Here is a 12500-nt window from a genome sequence, read left to right as displayed (position 1 = left end):
AGAATGATATTATGGCGATGACCAATCATTGTTCGGATATGAAAATTATGGTTTCATTTGGAAAGTATTAAAAAAAAGCAGCAAAACATTAATGCGGAGTAATGAAATTCTATACCCAGCCCTTTGTTATGTTTTCCCACCTCCTCACGCTCTATATCTCCACACCCCCCCCCCCCTCCCAACATCACTCTCTCTCTCTCTCTCTCTCTTTCTCTATCCAGTCATAAGTCATAGCTCCTCTACATAAATACCTACCTCTCACTTAACTCTCACTATCTCAGCTCCAGCATATAACTCATGTCTATATTCTATAGATATTCAACATCATTTCCAATACAACGTTAATTGTCTGACTAATGCAATTTAGTGAGAACTACTCATACAATGGCTGGCTAAAAACAAAGAGCTGAGTGACAATTTCATTCCTTCTATACCGTAATATCCACTAAAGGTAATCAAATCGCTTTACAAAGGGTCCCATATTAAACGCTTTGACTGATCAAGTTAGACGATTTAAAGTGTTGAACATATTTTTTAATATTCTCTTTAAAATTTTCATTCACTTAAATTTATGTATCACTTTCATGGGTTATCCAACTTACTTTGTATCACATTCATAATTATGAATATATAATCAATGAATGAAAAAAGTCAATAAACTGTATTGTAATATAAAAATGTTTTTGCTTTTCTTTTCCTTTAGATCTGATCAACATATTAAAATAACATTTTTTTAATGAGTTTTTTTCTTCTTTTTTTTTTTTTAATTTGAACTTGCTAAAACTAATTAACAGCTTTAAGAAATAAAAATGGTAAATATTAATATGACTAAGGCAAATACCATCTTGGTGACAGTATACAAAGTCTGTTCCAATACATTGATAACTCACCAGGCTTGGGTTCCAGCATAGAAAAAGTGACAAAGATTCTGGCGTTATTTTGGCAGATGAGGCGACCTGAAAAAAAAAATTCAAATTATCATATCTAAATATTAATTGCATTAAACAGAAATATAATGTGCTAAAAAACAATTGAAGCAGAATTAAACACGAAATATAATGACGTTAAAATGACAATTGAAAAACAGGACAAGAAACAATTCAGTAGATCCCACAAGAGAATATTAAAGAAGAGTGCTATTACATAATGTTTAATAACACAGGAAAAAATATAAATTATAAATCATTGATAAACCTTAATAGGGGCAATATTTGTTTTTGATTAATTATTGGGAAAAAGAAAATCAACAAGGTTTGTTGAAGCTCTGAAATAGTTTCTATAAATTGGTGTGGGTATTCTAATCAAGCAAGAAAATTGAATTAGAACAATAAATTGTTACATACAGACAGTTCCTATTTAGCAGCATTCCAATTATTACCTGCTTCTGTATTTGATATTCACATATTTTTATTAAATTATAATATAATATATAATATATATAATATATATATATATATAATATATATATATATATATATATATATAAATTTATATATATATAATATATATATATATAATATATATATATATATATATATATATAATATATATATATATTTATGAGTTTGGTGGGTACTTGTAGGTACGAAAGTGCTCGATAATGGTGGTTAGAGCTAATATATAATGTAAATTTTCACTCACATTTTTTGCCGAGACGACTTGTTTCTGTGTTCCTTACACTTCCTCAGTCGGCATAATCCATTTGCAATGTCCGTAGAAAACTTCAAACTAAAGTTGTTTCGCTGTGTAGTGGTGATTAGTTTTGATGTGTATTGTGATGTGCTCTCATGTTTATATTATGAGTGTGTGTGTGTGTGTGTGTGTGTGTATGTGTGTATGTGTGTAGTGCGTTGTAGGTTGTGTACATGTGTGTGTGATATTGTAGTGGAATGTGGTTGCGGCGGCGGGGTGGGGGGGGGAGGGAAGAGGGGGAGGAGGGGTATAATGGGGTCGGAAGGGGGGGGGGGAAGGGGGGGGGTGGGGGGGGGGAGGAAAGGGGGGGGGGAGGTTATTTGGCCTTTGCGTTTTGAGCTTGAATTTGTTAGAGTGTCTGCACATTATCATCAGTTCAGATCTTTTTTTTAAGGTGCTATTGTTTCTGTGGTTGTGTAGTAAAATCTCCAGTTTCTCTGTCAGGCATAAATTGCATTTTCTAGCACCGCATCTCTAGGGCTGCTTTGCTTGACGACCTCCCAGGTTATTGTTGGTGTTTTTGTGTGTTTATTTGTTCCCAATAGTGCATTGCTAATTTGGTGCTTTTTGTTTGCTTTCGTGTGTTATGGAGGCTTTATCGTAGGTGGTGGTTGGAGTGTTTGTGGACGTACAATGGGGCGCTGTTGGGTTTCTTGTATGGTCTATACGTGTTAGTTTTGAGGCAGAGGGTTGTGTCCAGGAAATCGACTTGGTGTAGGTTACTTTCTAGTGTGATTTTGAGGTCGAGATCCTTGAATAATTTTATGAGTTTTTTCTTCATTCTTTCAATGTTGGATTTTGATGTTGTGGTGTTGTTCCTAGTCCGTCGTCCCTGTAGAGGCCGAAGTTTATGTTAGGCAGTTGGTTCTTGATCTGGTGTGTGATGTAGAGGCCCACTAGTTCGCACACGTCTGCTCCGTCGTATGCACCCATGGTGACATCAAATTGGCCTTTTTTCTCGACCTCAAAATCACATTAGAAAGTGACCTACACCAAGTCGATTTCCTGGACACAACCCTCTGCCTCAAAACTAACACTATAGACCATACAAGAAACCCAACAGCGCCCCATTGTACGTCCACAAACACTCCAACCACCCACTTACGATAATAAAACAAATACCCACCATGATAGAACAACGGCTAAACAACCTCTCTTCAAATGAAAACATATTCAACAAACAAAACAAGACTACGAAATGGCACTCAAACAGAGCGACACACCTCAACACTGAAATACAAAAATTTAACACACGCCACAACCCCAAAACAAAACAGAAAAAGGAATATAATATGGTTCAACCCGCCGTTCAACAACGCACTCACTTCAAATATCGGCAAGCAGTTCTTTGCACTCATCGATAAGCACTTCCCGAAGAACCACCGTCTGCACAAAATAATCAACAGAAACAACGTCAAGATAAGCTACAGCTGTGCACAAAACATGAAACAGATCATTACCAACCACAACAGACAAATCAATCCGAACCCAACAACATCAATACAAATAAAGACAACTGTAACTGCAGAAAGAAAGACAATTGCCCTCTTAAAGGAAACTGCCAAAACAGCGCCATAGTCTACAAAGCCACCATAACCACTGATAACACCGCAGCACAATACATCGGCAGCACAGAACCCCCATTCAAAACACGATACAACAACCACAAAGCCTCCATAACACACAAAAGCAAAGCAAAAAGCACCAAATTAGCAATGCACTATTGGGAACAAATAAAACACACAAAAACACCAACAATAACCTGGGAGTCGTCAAGCAAAGCAGCCCCTACAGATGCGGTGCTAGAAAATGCAATTTATGCCTGACAGAGAAACTGGAGATTTTACTACACAACCACAGAAACAATAGCACCTTAAACAAAAGATCTGAACTGATGACAATGTGCAGACACTCTAACAAATCCAAGCTCAAAACGCAAAAGGCCAAATAAACCCCCCCCCCCCCCCTTTCCCCCCTCCCGACCCCATTATACCCCCTCCTCCCCCTCTTCCCTCCCCCCCCCCCCCCCCCCCGCCGCAACCACATTCCACTACAATATCACACACACATGTACACACAACACACAACACACCCTACACGCACACACACACACATACACACACACACACTCATAATATAAATATGAGAGCACATCACAACACACATCAAAACTAATCATCACTACACAGCGAAACAACTTTAGTTTGGAGTTTTCTACGGACATTGCAAATGGATTATGCCGACTGAGGAAGTGTAAGGAACACAGAAACGAGTCGTCTCGGCAAAAAAATGTGAGTGAAAATTTACATTATATATATAATATATATAATAATATATATATATATATATATATATATAATATATATATATATATATATATTATATATATATATAAAAATATATATTATATATATATATATATATATAAGGATAAAACATTGAAATAATAATTCTTGGAAAATTTGACCCATTTGAAGTTTTAGAAAATACAAACTTTAAATATTTCTCCACTACTGTGCTAGTATTAACTGGTTGTAAACAATATTGGATTAACTGATAATATATACTTACATTCCAGTGCAGGACAGTCTTTGGAAACAGAGCACAAGGTCCCAGAATTCTCATCCAGATGATAAGCGAAAGCCGGTAGGACTGTAGGCTTCGACATAAGTGTGGCCATCATCTTCCTTAGTCAGGAGATTCAAATGGGATTTATAGTGAGCCTCTCCATCAAATTTATGAAGCGGACACTGCATCTGCAAAAAAAATATTTTCGTCATAGCATTTTTCATTGACTTTCAACATGCTTATTACCATCAAGAAATGTCATTGATCCTTTCCTAAGCAGGTCATTTGTAGCCATTTTTCAATCCATGCAGTATTAAAGACACTTTTTACACATCCTCTAACAACATCAGTCATTGCCTATAAGCCAGCTAACACTAATACATAGAGTGAAAATAAAATTTTAACTATAATACAAGGGTCAGAACAAAAGGAAGGCGTGGAGGATAAATTGAGGGGAGTCCAAATCATATGACTAGTCACGTCAAAAACAATAACAGATATTAATTTGGTAGACCTTTGCTTTTTCTGGCACTGTAGTTCACATATTTCTTTCACTTATCACTGATACATTTATGATCATCAATTATTTACTTATTTCCATTTTACATTTGTTCACACTAAAAATAATCTTAATCCAAGTAAGCTCGACCTCATTTTACCCACAATTAATCATCTATCAAATCAATGTATACAGTGGTCATAAAAGAGTCTTGTCCATAATAATAGTTTGGCGGAAATTAAAAAACACTATTAAACATTGAAAAAACATTACAGTACAGCATTTTGGTCTCCTTGATAGGATATGCCAACCTAACATACATCAAGGTGAAAAGATTGACATCTCCCAGTTCATGACCTCACAGACCCAGTGTTTGAGAAATACACTCGAGCACAAAGAAGTCGGGACCGGCCTATATGTTCGAGATTTCCATGTTTTCGAGTATTCCGTGTTCAGTAATTTAAAGAGGATATGAAGAAGAATTGAGGCGATAAATGTGGGTGGTCTTGATAAAAGTCATATTTTAATGATAACTCTCCGTTATTGTGAACTCTGTCAAGATTCGATAGTGAGACAATTCAATTTCTGTTTCTCTGCCATCTTTTACAAAATTATGAAGAGAGTTTTTCACTTGTGCTGCATTTAGTGTCTTACAGAAATAGAATGACAATTCTCACTGCGCATGCTTGATAAAAAGACAAAGCCAGATATCGCATTGTGGATTACACACGGAGCACGCAACATCATTACCTTCGAATCCCGTACCTATAATCGCTATCACTCCTCATTTAACACCCTCATGCTCTTCGCTCTTATCGATAGGGCATTGCTCTCACGCCACCTTCCCCACCCCTAATTGTTTGTATCGTTTTAACTAATACGTAACAGATACTGCCTTAGGCAATCACTGCCTTGTTAGTCTCCGTTCCAATGATACTGGTCATTTATTTGATGTCCTGGCACCACAGATTAAGTACCATAAAGTGAGGTAACGATAGAGTGTGGGTAAGAGTGGGTAGGAGTGTATGTAAGTGTAAGATGCTGGTCAAACATCCCCCGTCAGTTCAGCATGCACATGCACACACACACACACATAAATATTTATATGTCACACATATGCATGTGTAACAAATTAACTGACAATTAGAGCTACGGGGAGAGCAATGACATCTTTCGTTTCCGTTCAACATAAACAATTCACACCAAAAAAAAATTCATGGACCGCAAGGGAAAGTCCAATTTGTTTGAGATTTCTGTGTTGACCAGGAAAAGTGTTTGAGATTTCGTGTTGCCAATACTAACAAAATAGAGGGATTTAAATGGGGAATTGTACAGAGTTTGAGATTTCTGTATCGCCATGTTGATTTAAGAGGTGAGTCTGTCTTCCTGTGACTGGATTGACAAATAATTTAACTGCCTGAACTTACTTGCATGTGAGTGTTTTAGATCGGATTATATTTCAATCTCTTGTTGATTGCATTGAACGAGAGTAGGTAGACAGATGGTGTCGGTAAGTGAGATGTTCCGATTATAGAGACAAAAATCTTCTATATTGTAATGCCTTGTTCCCAAAATAAGTCTACAAATGAAGATTAAAAAATCTGTTCCCTGGCGACCTGTTCAGATAATGTAGAAATCTGAATTAGAGAGTTAGAGAGACCTGACTGTGTATGGTACATCTGTAGACAATTAATTGATGAATAATAATGTCTGCCACATTTCATTGAATTTGATAAACTCGCACACGACTTTATTTTATTCATCAACAACCATTCTTTTCTGGACAAGACCCTTATAATTATAATATTATATTTTTATAATATAGTATATTATTAGTATTATTTTTTTTTTTCAATTTTTATCTACCTCTAACCTGTTTCTATGAAAATAAAGCTTATCATCTGACCTTTAAAATGATACCAAACAGCTGCTATGTATTTAATAATTGACACAATTTCATTGAAATTGAATACAAAAACGGATCCAGTCCTATTGCAAAACCAAAAATTTCCCGATCGCGGCGCGATGCTGGTTGAGAGGCAACAGAGAGATCACAGATTATCTCTGTAAAATTGACTAAAAGTTTAATTAGAAAAATATCAATAACTTTGGAGCTTCGGAAGGCCTCCCGAACATTATAAAAACAAGAATACTGGGGATGTAGGAGCTTTCGGAAGGCCTCAGCAGACAGAGTGAGTTCTAGTTCTAGCTATCTACTATCTAGAGTTTGAGTTTATTAAGATGATTAAGAGCTACAAAAAGAAAGTTATCATTAACAGTAACATACTGATATACTCTGCGACAGATTCTGTGCAAACCAGACTGGGCATATCTGGTCAACATCTTGTTGTGTGAGCTAACCAATAGTTAAACAAGAACATAGAAAGATCTTTCAGCATAAACGCAATATATAATGAGTGACATTGAGGAGTTGAGGAATGAAATGCAGCACTTTCACTTTCGTTTTTAACGTCTTTTAAGTAACCTCCCTTTCCAAAGAATATCGAGGTCATTTGCTATTTTAAGCTCCATGCTTGTTTGTTGTCTAAATTGTGACTCAATATGACCTTTGACCCCACACGCGATCATCCGATGAAATGTTGTAATCAAAATATCGATAGTGTCGTGATACTTCAAATTTAAAGAATATTTTGTACTGCGTGGTTAAAGCAAGGCAGCGGTATTAAGGGGAAGAAATCATTCTGAATCTTTCATATAAGCAAAGATACCATGAAATCTTAACTTAAAAATCTCAGGTTTAGATTTGGGCTGAAATTTTATTCTGAGATATCGCCGATTGTGTCGTAGTCGATATTCAGTACTTGTTTATGAAGTTTTAACTCATCCTCAGCCAACAGGAAATAGGTACAACAAAAAGAGAGGTGAGTGGCGAGTGGCGAGAAAAGAAGAAAAAACAACATAGTGAAGTGTTAAAAGGCGTGTCCGGTGTTTGTTTTGGGCTGTTGTTTTTTTTACCGATAGTAAAATCTTATTTCCAGGATAAGTCTTAGTATTTATAGATGTATTTTATCTCTTTGACTATAATGATAAAGCTATGATCGGTAGATACTCAACATCGACACCTCAGCCTCAATCTTCCACTTCCAGTTCCCATTCATGTAATAATAAGTTAAATTATTAATATTAATAAGGAATTACATTCTATCTCTAACTAATTTAATGTAAACAACAAACATAACAATTCAATACACTTTGAATTGAGATCGAACACCGGGTCTTTAACTGCAGCCTCCAGCCCTTTGTCAACTTTACGCTTCTTTCTAAGTTAGAAAGAAGCGTAAAGTTGACAAAGGGCTGGAGGCTGCAGTTAAAGACCCGGTGTTCGATCTCAATTCAAAGTGTATTGAATTGTTATGTTTGTTGTTTACATTACATTAGTTAGAGATAGAATGTAATTCCTTATTAATATTAATAATTTAAGGACAACTAACATTCATTATCTTCTGCTTACTGACTGACTGAGACTGGTCGCAACTTTAATCATTTTCTTGCCGTCTAGTCTAGGTCTAGATAGAAGTAAGTATCTACTTCGCTTCTTCTGCATCATGGTCCGTGATCATAATGCTGGTCTTCTATCTAGTCTCCCTCTTTTTTTTTACAATAGGATATCTACCTACCTCTACTTTACTTAAATTTTACAAATTACTTGTGTTTTTCTTTCGAAGTGGTTATTCAGAGTCGACTCTGGATAACTGTAGATGGTTATTCAGAGTCGACCCTGGATAACCATGTGTACAGATATTTAGAGCCGAGTAGCCTATCGAATTATCGAGTTGAGTTCTTGCGAGATGAGTTTCTTTCAATTTGATACCAGTTTACTACGGTTATATTGTGACTTTGGCAATTTTAGTGCCAAATTCTTAAAACTTGGCGATTTTTCAACTTCAGTCGCTTATAAATAAGAATCTTTAATCAATTGCAAAACATATTGCATCAACAAAGCAAATTTAAATTAGCTTATAAACAATCATTTCTTAAATCGATCAGCCTAACTTATTATCTCTCTATTACCAAATGATATCTATAAACATAATATGAAGATAGAAGGGTGGCTGAGAGAGAGAGAGAGAAATTAATGAATTGATTTTTTTTTTTTTTAAATTGTTTTATAATTAGACACAAGTTGTAATGAATTCTATTAACAAATTCAGAACAATCAAACAAAAACAAAACAAAACTTAAAAAGGAAGAAAAAAAAGACACGCTTATAAACCTTATAAAATCGTCAAATGAATGTAGACCCTATTATCATGTTACAGCTAAAAAGTAGACAAATAGTTACACCCATTTGCTCCATCCCCTTCCCTTTCGATCAACTTCTCATTCATGGCCACCATGTGTCTTGTGCTGCCTTTGACCTTTGGCGCCAGCGTGTCCAGACTAACGTCATAAATAAAGGAGTGTCACCAAAATTCATGCAACTGAGCAGAGGTGTCAAAAAATGAGAGAAGGCATATTATTGTTTCCCCCGCCCCCCCCCCCCCCCCCCCCCCCTGAACTACCACTGAGCAGAAAATGTTTGACATGACAAAAAAACAACAGAACATTTATGAACAAATCCTAAAATCCCAGAAATCCGCGGAAGATTATCATCACTGGTCCCCACTTTATTTTTTAAAATATTTCTTTTTTTTTTTTTTTTGCAAAATCTCGACAATTTGCAAAAAATTGCAAATTTTGCGGCCGCAATGCAAATCACCGATGCAAAAAACTGCCATGACAGAAGAGACAAGAAAATACGAAAAAGTAAAACGATTTTTTCCCGTAGGGTTAAACAGAGGTGAACAAACAGAAAAACCGTGTGGTTGGTAACTGGAAGTTCATCACTCATAACTGTCTACAGTTATTCAGAGTCGACTCCCCGACTCTGAATAACTGTAGACAGTTATTCAGAGTCAATTGTCTACAGTTATTCAGAGTGGACTCCCCGACTCTGAATAACCCTAGACAGTTATTCAGAGTCGACTCTGAATAACCGGAGAAAGTTATTCACAGTCGACTCTGAATAACCGCAGCTTTTTCTTGTCTTCATGTTTTGATTTTATTGTAAAGAGGTTTGCTTAAAAAGCTATTTTAAAAATGTAGGCCTAATGATAATGTGTTTGTTAGCTCACAATCTACGTCAGAGTCACAGACCGTTTTTTAAAAATAAAATCTGCAGTGATGGGTTGTTCATCTTTTGTAGATAAAGACATGGAACTGAACCGTTCAGTGAACGTGAATATTCCATAGTGATGCTCTGTCCTTGCCCAATATCATTTCTAAAGTCTAATATATAATAATAAAAGTAAAAGGCTGTTATTATTCCCAGACACCTGTCTGGGGATAATGAAAATTCGTTATCCCCAGACACATATTTGAAACTCCGCTCTTTTAAACAATTATCCACATTCCAGAATATGGAATGTTTCCAAATGCACATAGAAATAAGGAAAGTTAATAAAATATCTATAAAAACATAAAATTAAGCCAACATTTAATCAGTTGTTACTACATATACACAATATGCGTCGACTTCTATGTGGGTGTCATGGCCGAATGGTTTAGTCGTCTGCCCTGGAACTTTTACCAGAATTAACGTTGTGGGTTTAAATCCTGGTTCCGCCACTTTTTTTTTTTTTTAATTCCGTCTTCTTTTCGCAACCAAATTTTTCAAGACCATTTCTATATGTAGAGGATGCATTTATTACCCATAATATTCAGTTTTAAATTTTAAATACAGATATTATCCACATTAAATATGTGCTTGACTATTTTGCTTGATGACACAATTACGACCAGTATATGGAAAAAAAAGATTCACACATTCAACTGCAACTTACAATAAATCCACTGATACTGATATTTTCATTCTTTCTTCTTTTATTTTTATCAAGACAATCCTCTTTTAGATAGTTTTTCAAGATCAAGTTTACGACATTTTTAAACCTGTATACTTTTGGCAATACAAAGCAATGCAAACATCATGAAAACACTAGGACTAAAAAAGTCCCTGCTGATGAGTAAGATAAAAAAGCTGAAACTCAATTACTTTGGGCACCTGAAAAGACACGAAACACTAGAGAGAGATGTACTGGAGGGCATGGCAGAGGGCAAAAGAGGCAGAGGAAGACCACAAAGAAGATGGCAACAGGATATACAGGAATGGCTCAACAACGGCGTGACGGAATGTGGCAGATGGGCACAAGACAGAGACTTCTTCCGAAGGACTGTGTGGGAGGCTACGTCCAAGTGATATGCCACAGAGAGAGAGAGAGAGATACTTTTGGCCATTTAGATATAACAAACCTTTTCACTTCACACTTAAAATAATCCAAGTGAGAAGTGAATTGCTTTTTTGGCATATTTTAAATCAAATTAGAATATTGGAAATAATTTTTGATGAAACTTGATTGATTTGATGGTCTACATTTGTGGTGGAATGATGATTCTCTATGAATTAGAGTAGCATTTCATTTTCTCAGCCACAGAGTTAGATTGTGTCGTTGTAGAAATAAAAAGTCGTGGTATCCAACAACTCGATCATCAATGTCACATTTTATTGTTATTTTTATTCTCCTTTAAATTTACTAATACTATACCTTTTTTTTTATCACAGCGGTCCAAATGGATTCTCTTCTTGACTTGAATGTTTTGATGGAATTATCCATCTTGCAGCCAGCCACTTTTGCCATTGCCACATTGACCACAGTGATGAGTCTCTACATCTACTTTACTAAGCCATGGCTCATACTGCAGGCTTACTTTAAGTAAGTGAATGATAAATGAAAGCTGTTCTCAACTCAACCCATTCATTTCTTTATCCCTCTCCTTACCAACTATATAGGAAATTTGTCACTTTTATTACGATGCAACCAATATTTTTCTTATTCAAATTTCTTTTGCGCATCATATAACTTTAAGAAAATGAACAGTGTGTTGTATAGCATGTTTTACTAAAGATATTATTTATCGCAAGAACTTACTGCTATTATGTTTGAGTGATAAAAAATCTATCTTTGTGTTAGTTTGGTGTGAAGTTTTGGGGAAAATCCGGAAAATGGCTGGTAAGGAGTGAGTTAAGTTCTGAAGCACACCATTTAAAAATTTTTTTTTTTTTTTTTCGATTCCATACCAGCTTCTACCCATTTTTATTTGCTCGTTATATTTGGTTGATGATGGAATTTAGTCACAAATCAATTGTTTTACAAGTGTATAGATGATGATCTCACCATAAAGTACTGAGAGGACCACCAAGGTTTGAGATGATTTCTGGTGGACTGGAGATATTGTACAAATGAGAGATGCCTAAAATATCTTTAATGTTTCAAGCATTATATAGCAATAATTGAGGAGGACGCATTGTTTTGTATTGCATCATTGAAGCTTGTAATGGAAAATGGTAAGAGAGGAAAAAAAAAACAAGTTGTAAATCTCCTTTAAAAAGACTCTTCTTTATATTTAAGTATAACTGCCCTTATTCATATGTTAATTATGAGAATGTTTGTGCGGAAGGTGATGAGCGATAATAAAAGATTGCATGCTACTGTCATCCTTCAGAGCCATTAGGCCCATGGAGCCGGAGTTTATCCCGGTTTCTGTAGTGTGAAACAAACAATATCAATTGCTTGCTATCCTTTGGATAGGATGCTAGTCTATCACAAAATACTTTCCACCAGATGTAACAGACCCAGCTACCCTAATTACTGCTGGGTGGACAGGGGGTCACAAAAGGTCTCGA

The 12500-nt window shown here is 35.7% G+C and overlaps 2 protein-coding genes across 2 annotated transcripts in view; one reads left to right on the top strand and one right to left on the bottom strand.

Annotated features, from left to right (window-relative positions):
- The window catches only part of LOC144975948 (NADH dehydrogenase [ubiquinone] 1 alpha subcomplex assembly factor 3-like), an 11730-nt gene extending 4517 nt beyond the window's left edge, over window positions 1-7213 (bottom strand). The window contains 5 exon segments of the mRNA XM_078920174.1: window positions 891-911; window positions 914-956; window positions 4264-4319; window positions 4322-4448; window positions 7047-7213. Coding sequence (XP_078776300.1) covers window positions 891-911; window positions 914-956; window positions 4264-4319; window positions 4322-4448 — 247 coding nt within the window. The 5' untranslated portion in view covers window positions 7047-7213.
- A 425-nt stretch (window positions 7214-7638) lies between these two features.
- LOC144975945 (monoacylglycerol lipase ABHD6-like) overlaps window positions 7639-12500 on the top strand; it is a 45254-nt gene continuing 40392 nt past the window's right edge. The window contains exons 1-2 of the mRNA XM_078920172.1: window positions 7639-7878; window positions 11379-11529. Coding sequence (XP_078776298.1) covers window positions 7815-7878; window positions 11379-11529 — 215 coding nt within the window. The 5' untranslated portion in view covers window positions 7639-7814. The remainder of the gene's footprint in view (window positions 7879-11378; window positions 11530-12500) is intronic.

The sequence above is a fragment of the Berghia stephanieae genome, chromosome 6 (genome assembly GCF_034508935.2).
Source record: "Berghia stephanieae isolate SIO BIC M18660-M18661 chromosome 6, UCSD_Bste_1.3, whole genome shotgun sequence".
Classification (NCBI taxonomy): Eukaryota; Metazoa; Mollusca; class Gastropoda; order Nudibranchia; family Aeolidiidae; genus Berghia; species Berghia stephanieae.
This window is presented reverse-complemented; position numbering and strand designations above follow the sequence as displayed.